The following is a 14,201-nucleotide window of genomic DNA, read 5'->3' as shown; positions in this document are numbered from 1 at the left end:
TTCCATCAGTTCTTTCATATCTTTCATGTAGCTTTTATAGAAACACAAATCCTTCACTAATCCTTAACAGTTGAGTATACATTCTTATAGAACTTTTCCTCATTTCAATAAAAGAATCTGAACTAAAATTTCTCGAGTAATCAATCTCTTCAGAATTCTCCCAGTCCAAGTAAATAATCAAAACAACTTTATCCTTGTGAAATCAATTCAGCCTGGTTACGTGAATAGGCTCGTAGAGCAGCAACATATCTCAATTTTATTTCTGGAGTCGAGTCAGAATTTCTCAGATGAATAACTCTGGCTAAGGTACTTTACTACGTTAAGACAGATGTTACTGATATTCCTTTTTGTACAAGTATAGCCTTAACGGATAGAAACTTCGGTTTATTCGTTACCGATAGGACTCAGCCCCTGGAGTTCCGGGCTCAGAGAGGTATTGCAGTCTAGGGGACTGATCAGACATATTTTGACCGACCGGCCGATCTATCTTGAAAATCTTGACTCAAACCATAGCTCTGATACCACTAAATGTAACCCCCAGACCAATGCGGGTAGCTCGATCCGATCTGGGGTGTCACATTTGGGCCACCGGAGCGACCCACCGTAAAAATAGCGAAATTTTAAAACTTTTATTGAAACGTGTAACTTATAAAATCATTTGCCACTATTTAAAAATAAAACAGATTTTACAAACTCGTATATAAATAAAAATACAATACATGCCCCCTAATCACATGTACCATACTCTGCAACAACGCCGGAAGAACCCTACTGAAGTCGATAGATGCACTGGTACAATTTTTTAACCTGAAATGTGAGTAATAGAGTGAGCTTAGAAAGCTCAGTAATACAGAACTCAGATGATGCTGAAGAACGTGCAGATACAAATAAACATATTTTTCCTTATCGATTCAGACATTTACAGATCTTTATACTGAGCAGATATTCTCGGATATTTCGGTAGTAACAAATAGTATTCATTCTAGATGGAAATATTCGGATGTCTAGGTTCAGGAGATCAGAATAGGTTTTCTAGTGTATTCCCAAAAACCATGTAACTTTTCAGATCTTTTTAAAACATATATATATATATATATCTATATATATAACCCCCATCCCAACACAACATAATGTGTAGGTTCCCCAGAACCATACACCCAACCCAACAAAACATAAGGCCCTGAGCACAAAGCCGAGGAACCTGCGGAACGTCTTCCTTCAACAATACCCCCCATTTAAAACATTTCTCCGTCGGTAAACGGAGATATCAAAAATCAAAACATAATTCAGATCAGATATCATAACAGAATCCAAGTTAGGAATCAGAACAGATTTCAGATCAGATGTCAAAACAGAATTCAAATCAGAAATAAGATAAAATATTCATATAAGTAGGGAACACACTAGAGTTTCAGATATTATTTAGAGATACATGATAATCTTATCGGGCAGAAACGCAAATCTTCAGTTTACCAATAGGATGCCGGAAATTAGAATCACTATTAGAAGAGTTTGTTAACTGACAAAATCATCGGTTATTCAGGATATGATTCATCGGATCATCTTATTCGTACACTTTTCTGAAGCTCTACGAAATTGAAAGGTATTCAGAATCTTTACAATCTATAACGATTAATCCGATTATCGAACAACACTAGATGAATAGCTTCTAGAACCAATAATTACCAACTTGTCAATTCATTAACCTTTCAGGGTATTTACTCTTTAATACCAAATTTCTTATCCACAATCATCTCTGAGTCATCACTGAATAGATCTTAAGGAGACAAGCAATATTCTAATGGTCTTTATTTTATTTCCATGTTTCAACTATACCATGAATGCTGACGTACTTGATTATGGTTCATAATCCATAGGGATGATACATCACATAAGTTCATTCGAGTTTCCAAACTTATTCCAATCTCTTACTTAATCCTCAGTCATTGAGGTTACTTAGTTCATTTAACATTCAAGTCCAATCCAGTTACTTCGGGATTTCCAGAATAATTTAAATGTTCCTGAATTTCAGATACATGTTGTACTTCCATTCCATTCAATTTGGTCTTCGGTTGATTTTTCGAACAAACGTCCAATTCCTAGTATGAATACGATCTAGATCTAAGCTGAACTGATACTTCCAAAATTTGTCATCGAGCCAAACTTGAGAGACGAACACAGTTCCAGTAATAACTATGTCATTCAGGTATGACATAGCTTTAGGGTTGATCTACTCACTTAATTATTTTCCATTACCTTTAAAGGTAGTCCAATACCTATGCTTACTTGGATTCCTTAATTAATCCAAGACATTTACTTAATTTAGGCCATAAGGGTATTTTGGTAATTTTGATGTTCAGTTTTATTCCATTCATTTCAGAGCTCGAGTATATTCAATCATTCCTGAGCTTGGTGATATCTTGGGTCATTTCCATTACAGGGGTATTTGGTCATTTTACAGATCTACGGTATTTCAATCTTTTTCCTTCATCTGGTCTTATTATTTAATTCTAATTTATCATCTATTCCAGTCCATTCGAACAATTCTGATAAAAGAGCACCCTCCGATAAATTGTTCTTCAGGTATTTACTCATAACTCAGATATTTTCGGGTCAAGTGCCTTCTCGAATTTTACAAACGCAATATTATGAATTTTTCTTTACAAAGACAGAATATTAATAATTAAATTTGTACTTAATCGAGTTAAGTATAAATCCTCAAAGTACTTTCTCCTTCAGGGTCAACTCTGACTATTTTACCTCTCAAGGGCATTTCGTAATTTCTTAACCAGATAATTTCTATATTCTCTTAACGAAAATAATATAATTTAGAGATCCTATGATTAAATGCTTTCTTGAACACTCTCTGATCTTGAAACGGTTCTCTTAACAGACTTCTAATATCCTTCACAAACTCTCTAGGATTAAAATCGGTTATCCATAATTTCCAAATAAACTAACATTTCTTATGCACATCAATATTTTATCAGATCAATATGTCTGTAAAATCCTCTTACCTAACTTCCATATTCAAATCTTGTCTTTTTATAACATAAGGGTATTTTCATAATTTTACCCTACCGGAGTATTCTCATAATTTCTCATCCAAGTACCTTTAACATTTAACCTTTGATGAAATAAATTATAAGTTGCAGATACAGGGCGATTTCTTTATCACCAATCACAAACTATAATTTAATCTAGCAATTCCTCAATCTCTTATATTAGTCATTCGATCCGTAATCAGTTACAGAATTTCTACCACATTCATATCGAGTGTATAAATTATTTAACTCCACCAAAGTGACCAACATTATCTTATTCATGCATTTACCAATATCAACAGTTCCATAAAGCATAAAGAGGTAGTAAGTATTACCTCGATTTTCGTGCAATATGATCGACCATAAAAATTCCATTCGAACGCCTTTGATCTTCAATTCAACTTCCAATAATTCCTCAGATACATTCAACATAAATTATATCAGAAACGGAGCTTAATTGCGATAAACGGATCGAATCGGGTGATAAATTAGTCAAAAACAGCTTACCGGGTTCGAATTTGGCGAAACCGACTTCGGATTCGGATTCAGGACGTCGAAAGCATAAAGTATGACTTTTCAAAAATTTGGAATTTTTGGTCAAAATCAAAGTCAACGGGTTTGACCGGCAATATCAAGGCCTTCGGGTCGAATTTCGGAAAACGGATTGCGGAATCAGATTTGGAACGTCGAAAACTATCAATAGGTATACTCGGTCGAAGTCCAAGGTCGTTAATGCCCGGTCAAAGCTGGTCAAAGTTTTAGTTAACTGTAGTGAACGTCAGTCAACGGTGGTCAACAGTAAACGGCTCGGTCTAGGCGGCTCGGCTCGGCTCAGCTCAAACGGCTCGGCTCAGCTCAAACGGCTCAGCTCAGCTCAAACGGCTCGGCTCAACTTAAGCGGCTTGGCTCAAACGGCTCCTCAGGCTTCCAGACGAAGCCCATTCTTAGGTGGTGGCGCGTGCGGAGCGTGAACAGTAACCCAGTGTCGGAAAATTCCCAGAAAAATTCCTAAAAATTATTTTAAGCGATTTTGAGGCACTTACAAAGATCGGTTCACAATTTTGAACAGCGGAGAACTCGATTCCGAAACGTCGGAAACTTTGACCGCTTCACCTCCTCACGCGCCGCCGTCGACGGAGACCAAGGATGACATCGACAGACTCGGAACGATGCAAGGAACGCGATGGTGCGGGAGGTGTCGTAAACGGATGACCCGATCATCGTGAATCGATGAAAAACCAACTAAAATCGAGTTATTACCGACGATACTTTCGACTGAAATTAAAGACGAACGACAATGATTCACGACGAAAGGTTTGAGGGGTTTTGTTCCTCGGTTGACAACGAACACGATGGTGGTTTCGGTTCGTCGATCGGAGGTCCGACGGCGAGTAGATCGGAGTTGAAAAAGGGGTTGAGGGGAAGAGGAAAACTGGAATTTTCCAGAAAAATATGCGTCTGATGAAGGTTTATAATATCTCAAAAAGAAAAATGGGTAAACCATGAGTTTAGCCAATGAATTTTCTGCACTTTATAACACAGTCTTTCAACTTTGAAATTTTTCAATTTAATCCTCATTTTCTTCCAAAATACCAATTAAATTTACCACATTATAATTTCTTAAAATTTAACCCCTAAATTGGGGTGTTACAATAACATTAATAGGATATAATTTTTAATTTATTATGAAGTTCGCGAAACACTTTTAAGGTTCGATTGAATGAGTAGATTTGATGAGGTGATTTTTTATTAAAATTTTAAAAATAAAATTATTTTTTGACTAAAAATAATAGGAATTTTTTAAAATTGAAAATTAAAAAATAAATTTATTTGCTTGAGATTATATTGAATAACAACGATTATAACTAAAAGCTACCATCTACATAGTAATGCAGGAATTATAGACATTGTCAAAGCCATAAAATTCTTTTAGGGCGAAAAGAAAAATATAATTTTTTGAGATTTAATTTATAATTTTATAAATTTAAAAATGTTAAATTAGAAATAAAATCAGATATTCATAAATTAAAATCTTAACCACTCAACCTTACCCCACCCAGCTGCTAGCCAGCCAACTATTTTTATTACATTGATTCTTTCTATAATTATTTATTTTCATTTTTGAGTAAAGTATGCAAATGGTCTCTCTACGATATAGTATTGCTTTGTTGAATTTTTTGACTATCAAAAGTTACAGAATGATCTTTTGATTATAAAATGTTACTTTGTTGAATCTTCGATTATTAAAAGTTATAAAATAGCCACTCAATTATTATTATATTTCAAATTCGTCTTTTTCTGTTAAAATATTGATGTAAGTCTGAGTTGAATGTTCATTTACTGTATGAAATATGATAAAATCTGATCTTAAGATCTTAAACGACTATTATATATGAGACAATATATTAACATCCAGTTCAGATTATAGTTAACATTTTAAAGAAAATTATGTTTAACATAATAAATAGTTGGATACATTTTATAACTTTTAATAATTGAATGACTCAATAAAATAATATCTTATAATTAAAAAATATTTTATAACTTTTAATATTTAAAAAACTCAATAATATAATATCATATGGTTAGAGATATTTGTATACCTTACCCTTATTTTTTTTAAATTGTCAACACTAGTCAAGGGTCGCAGTCGTGGGTGGTGCAGCAAGCCAGAAACCGAAAACATGGGCCCCACGTAAAGCTGTCGGACGCCAATATCATCAATTCCCATTTGTTTAAACGCCAATAAAACACTAAAAGGGCATAAAAACGGATGCTTTGTTGTATGTTATCTTCTCAGATTTAAATCATCTGTGTTCTCTGTGTCCATTCGATATCTCGTAAAGAAATTAATATTAGTTCAGATCCCTTCGCTTGATCATTCAACCCATTGGGTAAAAGATGAGAGAAGTTATAAGCATTCATATAGGCCAAGCTGGGATTCAGGTTGGAAATTCCTGCTGGGAACTCTACTGTCTTGAACATGAAATCCAACCCGATGGAATGATGCCAAGGTTCTTTCTTTTTCTTCTCCTTTGGTGATCAAAATTTAAAACCCATTTTTAATCTAACAATAAAAGTACCGATTTTGAAGTCCTGGAAAGGAGTAACACTTGTTTGATTACAGTGACACCTCTGTGGGTGTGGCACATGATGCTTTCAACACTTTCTTCAGCGAAACGGGCTCAGGGAAACATGTGCCTAGAGCCGTGTTTGTGGATCTGGAACCCACTGTGATCGATGAAGTTAGGACTGGTCATTACCGCCAGCTTTTCCACCCTGAACAGCTTATTTCCGGCAAGGAAGATGCTGCCAACAACTTTGCCAGAGGCCACTATACAAGTACTAAACACCGTCTCAATCTATGTGCCTAGCAGCTGCTGTTGGTGTCTTTAACTTTTTGGTTGGTTTAAACTGTGGTGCTTGTGTTTTGCAGTTGGCAAGGAAATTGTCGATCTCTGCCTTGACCGTGTCCGGAAGTTAGCCGATAATTGCACCGGTTTACAAGGGTTTCTGGTGTTTAATGCTGTTGGTGGTGGGACTGGTTCTGGCCTAGGGTCTTTGTTGTTAGAGCGCTTATCAGTAGATTATGGAAAGAAGTCGAAGCTCGGGTTTACCATCTATCCTTCACCTCAGGTGACTTAATGGATGATGTTTTGCCATTGAAACTTTTTTGTAATAGCAATTTTTGATATCGAGAATGTTTATTTGTTGAACTTGCAGGTCTCGACGGCGGTTGTGGAGCCTTACAACAGTGTTCTGTCCACTCACTCCCTTCTCGAGCACACAGATGTGGCTGTGCTCTTGGACAATGAAGCAATTTATGACATATGCCGCAGGTCGCTTGATATCGAGCGGCCAACTTATACCAACTTGAACCGTTTGATATCTCAAATCATATCATCCTTGACGACTTCCTTAAGGTTCGATGGAGCCATTAACGTGGATGTTACCGAGTTCCAAACCAATCTGGTTCCCTATCCTCGTATCCATTTCATGCTCTCTTCGTATGCACCTGTTATCTCGGCGGCGAAAGCATACCATGAGCAATTATCAGTTCCTGAGATCACTAATGATGTGTTTGAGCCCTCCAGCATGATGGCAAAGTGTGATCCTAGGCATGGGAAGTACATGGCATGCTGCCTTATGTATCGAGGAGATGTTGTCCCCAAGGATGTTAATGCTGCTGTTGCTACTATCAAAACGAAGAGGACAGTGCAGTTTGTTGACTGGTAAGAAAATTTCGTATCAGTTCACTAGCTAGTCAATTTTGTTTGGTAGTGTTCTGATATGAGTGCTTTAGGATTGGTTTATCTGAACCAGAATTTTGTTTTTTGAAGTTTTTTAATGCAACCTCATATGCTTTAGGATTGGGTTATTAGTGCAAGCATATCTAAAATGCGTTTTGGTTGGCTGTACAGGTGCCCAACAGGCTTCAAATGTGGCATTAACTATCAGCCCCCAACAGTTGTACCTGGAGGCGATCTTGCTAAGGTGCAGCGAGCTGTTTGCATGATAAGCAATAATACAGCAGTGGCCGAGGTGTTTGCACGAATTGATCACAAGTTCGATCTCATGTACGCAAAGAGGGCGTTCGTGCATTGGTATGTTGGTGAGGGCATGGAAGAAGGTGAGTTCTCCGAAGCCCGTGAGGATTTGGCTGCACTTGAAAAAGATTATGAAGAAGTCGGTGCTGAAGGTGTTGATGATGAAGAGGATGGTGAAGACTATTGATGTTCTTATGTAAAGATCTTTACTTTGAAGATCGGTTCAGTGTCCGAGGGTACTCCTACCTCCCTTTCCCGTGCTCTTTCGTATCGATTTATCTTGTGCAGCGCTGCCTTGCTGTGTGTCAAATGTTATTTTGTTGAATGTTGTCTTCTTTGTTATCAAGGATTTGCCTGTGGCGTTCTGTATGCTACCAATGAAGTAATATTAAAGTTGCGTTAACTGTTAAATGTTATTTTGTCATAAATGTTGTCTTTTATTTATGAAAGTTGTTCCATAAGCAATAATTGCTTTATAATCTGTCATTCTGTCTGTCTATATTTCTTGAACAATAAATTGCCTTGTAATCTCATCATCCGGCACTTGTTATGAGAGTATAATATTGAATTGTCGCTTGAAAGAGAGGAGAGTAAGAAAAAAAATGGTATAGGGACCATAACTGAAATAGTAATAATTTTCATTTCAGACGGTGAAAATTGTTGTTTCAAGTTCTTCCTAAAGCAACACTAGAAACAGACAATCTCAAGTTACTGTCTTTCATGGTAGAAAGATGGAATCAGCTCTGGCAGAACAAGTGGCAAAGGGTAGGAAGATCCCAGATAGCATCATTTGGATCAAATGCAGTCTGGAGGTACTCATTAACCCCATTCATTGCGTATAAAGTTGTTGATATCTGTCTTTCAACCTTCAACCGTTCGAATTCCTGAAGCTCCTGGTCAATTCCTTGAGGCAGTAGACTAGCATCTTGTGGCAACTCCAGTCCTTCGATAAATGGAATCTGATCAAGTACTGTGATGAATGGCCAGGTTTGACCGAACTGCGATGGGGCCGGTTCAAATTCCCTGATGAAATTCCTCAACTCCGGCCTATACGTGCCATCGAACATCTGGACCGAATTACATGTAAAACCATCATCCCTTGTGCTCGACAAGAAGTTATCAGTGCTACCAGTATGACTGATGGTGCCATTACTGCTAACAATAGTACTTGCTTTGATGCTGATTTTGTTGGAGTTGGTATTATTACAAGCCTCTTGCCTTAAACTCTTCTTTTGATCAAGCAGGTTCCTAATCTTTAACGAGAGACGATAATCGGTCTGAACATGAGAGGCGAAATTGGTTCGCGTATTCGAACCCCGGAGAAGGCAAGCAGCTTCATCATAAGCTCTGGCGGCTTCCTCAGCTGTCTCGAACGTCCCAAGCCACATTCTTATCTTCTGTGTCGTGTCTTTGATCTCGGCAACCCATTTCCCCGAAGGCCGCTGCCGTACACCGATGAACTTATTCCTCCTACTGGTAGTTGCAGGTCTCTCCTTCGATTTGCCCTTTAGTTGGAATTGAACTTAGTGTTGCTCCATTGGAGAGAATGCTTTTGGAGTGGAACAAAAGAGGGGGAGGGGGGGGGCTGTTTATATTAAAGGGTTTGAAGTGGTGGGAGGGTTGTCTCAACATTGTTGTCAGCATGTTTTGGGATGTTGTTTGTTCCATTGTTAGGAACTGAAATCTCAAGGCTAAGTTGACCGAATCATATGGTGATTAGGATTTTGTCAAGGCTTGACACTTGGAGAAAGTTGGCTCCCACTAAAGCAGAATGGAGTCTTTGGAAGGATCCAATAGGAAAGAAACAGCAAAGGAGTGGAATCTCAACTAGGTTGAACTAGAAAAGAATATGGCTACGTGACAGAATTATGATTACAATGTGTTGAAATATTTAATATTAATTGATTGAATGGTGTTTTAATTTTACTTTTTATACTAGTATTTAAACAACTGGATAATATTTTTAGATTTAAAAGAATTAGTACATTTAATAAAACAAACTTGCATAATCAATGACTACACCTTTGATTTAGGTTTAATCCTGACTGACCTTTATATTAAAAATCAAGCGACACTCCATTGTTAACCATAAATAAATAATGCATAAGTTAGTAAATTTTATGCGTGTATTCTATTTTGATAAATTTTAGCGTAAAGCACACAAATGATTATTGATTACAAAATATTATTTTATTAAGTCTTTTGACTATTAAAAATATAAAATGATCTTCTGACTATAGAACATTATTTTAAAAGTCTTTCGACGATCAAAAATAACAAAATGATCACCCGATTATTCATTAAGTTCTAAAGTCATCATTTTCCGTTAAAAAATTGATGGTTGTCTAAGTTAAATCATTAAGTTCCAAACCCATCGTTTCCCGCTAAAAAAATTATGATCGTCTAATCTTAACGTTAACATGATAACTGATATATTATAGTCGTTTGAGATTTTAAGGTCAAATTTTATTATATCAGTCAACAAATTAACAATTAACTCAGAATATCGTCAACTTTTTAAGAGGAAAGATCAAATTTGGAACACAATGAATAGTCAAGTGGTCATTTTATAACTTTTAATAGTCGATGAATTCAACAAAGTAACTATCTATAATCATGAAACTATTTTATAACTTTTAATAGTTGAATGACTAAATAAACCAGTATCTTATAGTCGGGGAGTCCATTTGTACACTTTACCCTATTTTAATGTTTATGTTTTTTAAAATTTTGATCTTCCAACCCAAAGGATTTAAGCACAAAATGTCTATAAATTAAGTTCTAAGAGGAAAGAAAAAGGCGAAGGTAAACACGAGCAAACCCACAACATATATTATTGTTTTTTTGTATGATCAAAATTGCAAACATAATGAAAGAATTACAAATTCAAATCGGGAAATCTTTGTAAAACTGAAACCAAGAAACACACGAGACCAAAACTGCTTCAAGAATAGTCTTCTCAAATCTTATGCTACCCACACCAAATAATCAATCGCTTCTTCTTTTCTTTTTTTCCCCTAGACTCGATACCTGTACCCATATTATAAATAGATACCTTACACTATACACATTCCATAATTAAATTAAATAAATAGCGGCAAGAGTTCATTTCGATCATCACACCTTCATCGCTGCCTTGGGGATAAAAACATCACGCAAAAACCAAGGGAAAAGAATTTTGTATGATAATATGCTTCACATGCAAGACAGATGCCTGTCGAGCCTATTTACTTGAACTATGCGGAGAGGATGGATTGCAAAGCGAGCTGTTGTTGCGGCTGCAAAGATGACCAAGTTGACGCCAATGCTTCCGGTGGCAAAGTCTGCTGAAGCTGTTTCAGTAGATTCGCCATCCGACTTGCTGTTTGTTCTGTGGTTTAATCCTTTCCACATAAAACCTACAATATAGTATATAGTTCATCAAATGCACCACAAATACCGAACAACCAGATAAATAAGAACAGATGGGTAGCACAACAGAAAATTTTCATTTTTAAGTGCACTGTTGTTCGAGCATGCCATTCAAATATGAGCCTTTAGGATTTTGATAAAGCAACTTAAATTTTTTACCTCAGCAAATACCGCAACAATCTTAGGAAGGGAATTATGGTTGGGACCCAAAACTTCATTGTCGGACCTGAACATACCCACATTTTCAAATAATGGACAGCGAAAGGGCATTGTGGAAAAAAATGAATTACTTAAATGAGATCAGTACAGTTAGAAGCTGATTTTACCTCTCGACCATTGAACAAAGTTGTTCATGAACGACTTTGGCTTCAATCAGATCACCTTTTATTGGCAAGCAATTTAACCATGCAGGAACAACCTACCAAATACAGAGAGTAGTATGTCAAGGCAAACCAATATTAAGAAAACAGAAATGAAGCATTAAAATAGGCTATATGACATAAGCAACCAGTTACTTTAGTGAAAAATGCAAAGCAGATTGAAAGTTGTAAACACAGTTCTACTGAAATTGATCTGAAGTTGTAGAATATCCATATGTAATAGTAATAGAGATGATCCACAAGCAAACCTCACCAGTTACGCTCACGGGTTTCTTTCATTGGTTTGTCTGGATTCAGTTTACTCGTTAGACAAAAAAGTTTATCGTACATGTTGAGTAAATGCTTCAACAAATTATAATTTACTTGTCCATGTAATCTAATAAAAAGAAAGGCTGTGTTGAACATTTATATATCGGGCATTAGATAATCTACAAGATATACCTCTGTAATTTAAATATCACAATTCATACAAGGAAGTCTGAAAATTAAGGATAATATGTAAAATCATTGCAATGTCCGCATCCATCATACTGAGCACTGAAGGAGTTGCAGTGACAAATCACCAATATTCCTAATAACTAGTGGTTTTATAAACTAAGTTTTAGGGTTAATTTAGTGACAGCAAGAGGGAAATGTTTGTCAGTGTTATTGATACTTTAAAAAATGATTGCATGAACATGTCAAGAAACCCTTAAATTTATTTAAGCAGTCACCAAACAAAACCAAAGAGGGGAGAAAAGAATGTGATTATCAATATCACCAAGATTCTCCTCTAAACTAACTAGAATAGCAGATAATTCAGCTATAGTTTCAAGCACAATGATAGAGAACAGTGTATGAACCCAAACTGGCACTATTTCTATTTTTGTGCTTACATCTCATGTTACTGGTGTTAACAAGATGCATTTGGAGACGTCAAACAATAGCTCATAAATACATATTTGTTTTAATGCACACAACGGATGTTCATTTCATATCGAAAGGTCTAATTAACTTGGAAAGCTAACTTTATTGCCTGCAATACCTGAGTTGCATCAATACTGTTGCGATGGAACAGACATATTTTTCCTAAAGCGGAAACAGCATTATCATAAGCCATAACGTTTTCAGGTAGCAAAGCATTTGGATGTCCTATTACAGCATTTAACCTTGATAAAGCCTCTGGAAGAAGTCACAAATAATACGTTATTCTTGCAAGAATTAATCTCCTTATAGACGATCATGCAAAAATTTACCTCCAACAATTGGCTTAAATACGGGTCCACCAAATTCTGCACAAACACCAAGTCCATATACTGCTGCCTGAACATAAAATCCTAAAATTTATTACAATCTCAACAATCTATGGTGCTTTGGATGCCAGAACAAGAAAATACAGACCTGTCGCACATCTGGGGTCTCATCATTGCAAGCCTCCAACATGAAAGGAAGATATGTGTCATAATATCTGTTTCAAAAACATTACAGCAATTACATCAAATGATACTCTATGATGATAACTAACATAAGAAAACTAGGCAATCTACTTTAGAGCTGCTTCACGACACTGTTCCACAACATCATCAAAAACACAAATCGCAACCCTTCTTTCTTCAGCTGTCTTATCTTTACCCTGTATTTTAGACCCAAAAAAAGAGAAATATGTATGAGCATACTTCAGGAAAGAACATTTTTATTCTGGATGTTCCTTGACAACTGATTTTGGAAACAGAGACAGCTTTCTCAGAACTTACCCACATAGGTGTAAGATATGAAGATAGCTCGTCAAAGAAAGGCAAGAAAGAGACTTTAAACGTTTTGATCAAAGTTCCCAAGATTTCACCCATCTGGAAGAAGAAAATGCTCGTTAAGGAAAGAAATAGGAGGCTTTAATGGATCAGGACAGGAAAAATATCATATAAGAAAATATTGTTCAGCATTAATGTGCTGTATCAATCAGAGATTTTATTTTTAAGAGTTACTTGGTAAAAATCTTCTTCCTCTTGTTCATTTTCTTCTTTAGTCAACTCTCCCTCCTCAGCATCAAAGTCTTCAGCTTTGGCTCTTTCAGCTCTCTCACTTTTTCTGGTCGCACTAGCTGTGATTGCTTGTTTTATCTCATCCACAATAGATCTAACCTGACTTTCATCTAGAAGAGGACCAGAGATCTTAAAGAAGAAATCCTCAGACATTGGGAATAAAAGACAAAGGTCATGAATGAAACACTGATACTTTTTCGAGAACTTGTCTCATATATGAACTAAAAGAATAAAAACAAGAGATCAGAAACAACCCAGGAGAATACAAGGGAGCAGTTTTAACAGACACGGCAGGTTTAATTCAGTAATTAGTTCAAATTATTAGCTAATATTAAAATAACATATTGAGTTCAAGTAAGCATTCTAATTTTTATTTGTTTGTTTAAATATTTTTGCTACTAACCATCTGTTGCCCAATAAAATTCATCCAAAGCAGAATAGACAAAACAAAATTAACTTCATTTAAAAATAGTACAAACCTGAACACATTCATTCAATGCATCTGGCATGGATTTAAATAGCGCTCTCGGACGTAACGGATGTTATTACGATTATTGCGATTGTCACGGTCGTGAATTTTTTAAAATTTCACACAATTTATCCTAAAACATAATAATTATAATTATAAAATCATTTTTAATGATTTTTAGAATATTTTCTAAATAAAAATGACACACACACATATATATATATATATATATATTAGTTTAACCAAATAGGAAACATTAAAACTCGATAATAGGATAAGATAAAAATTTGTAGACATCTATTTTCTTAAAATATAGAACTAGCAAGAGTTCA

The 14,201-nt window shown here is 35.7% G+C and overlaps 3 protein-coding genes across 3 annotated transcripts; 1 reads left to right on the top strand and 2 right to left on the bottom strand.

Moving 5' to 3' along the window:
- Positions 1-5,898: 5,898 nt before the first annotated feature.
- On the top strand, positions 5,899-7,999 carry LOC120165493 (tubulin alpha-5 chain-like). Its single transcript, XM_039174995.1, has 5 exons — positions 5,899-6,058; positions 6,172-6,386; positions 6,481-6,680; positions 6,768-7,276; positions 7,466-7,999. The coding sequence occupies exons 1-5, from the start codon at positions 5,946-5,948 to the stop codon at positions 7,776-7,778; spliced, it is 1,350 nt and encodes a 449-aa protein (XP_039030926.1). The 5' UTR covers positions 5,899-5,945; the 3' UTR covers positions 7,779-7,999.
- A 280-nt stretch (positions 8,000-8,279) lies between these two features.
- LOC120165196 (ethylene-responsive transcription factor ERN1-like) lies at positions 8,280-9,671 on the bottom strand. Its single transcript, XM_039174768.1, has 2 exons — positions 9,642-9,671; positions 8,280-9,096 (listed from the first exon to the last, which is right to left on the bottom strand). The coding sequence occupies exons 1-2, from the start codon at positions 9,669-9,671 to the stop codon at positions 8,329-8,331; spliced, it is 798 nt and encodes a 265-aa protein (XP_039030699.1). The 3' UTR covers positions 8,280-8,328.
- Positions 9,672-10,608: 937 nt separating this feature from the next.
- Positions 10,609-13,904, bottom strand: LOC120165517 (importin-5-like). The gene is made up of 10 exons (XM_039175024.1): positions 13,880-13,904; positions 13,344-13,529; positions 13,116-13,208; positions 12,909-12,994; positions 12,763-12,829; positions 12,618-12,684; positions 12,407-12,543; positions 11,329-11,420; positions 11,162-11,228; positions 10,609-10,989 (listed from the first exon to the last, which is right to left on the bottom strand). Exons 3-10 carry the CDS (start codon positions 13,206-13,208, stop codon positions 10,969-10,971), a joined length of 630 nt encoding a protein of 209 aa, XP_039030955.1. The 5' UTR covers positions 13,344-13,529; positions 13,880-13,904; the 3' UTR covers positions 10,609-10,968.
- Positions 13,905-14,201: the final 297 nt, after the last annotated feature.

The sequence above is a fragment of the Hibiscus syriacus genome, unplaced genomic scaffold, assembly GCF_006381635.1.
Source record: "Hibiscus syriacus cultivar Baekdansim isolate YM2019G1 unplaced genomic scaffold, ASM638163v2 tig00111582_pilon, whole genome shotgun sequence".
Taxonomy (NCBI): Eukaryota; Viridiplantae; Streptophyta; class Magnoliopsida; order Malvales; family Malvaceae; genus Hibiscus; species Hibiscus syriacus.
Note: the sequence above shows the minus strand (reverse complement) of the source record. Positions and strands in the feature narration are given on the sequence as shown.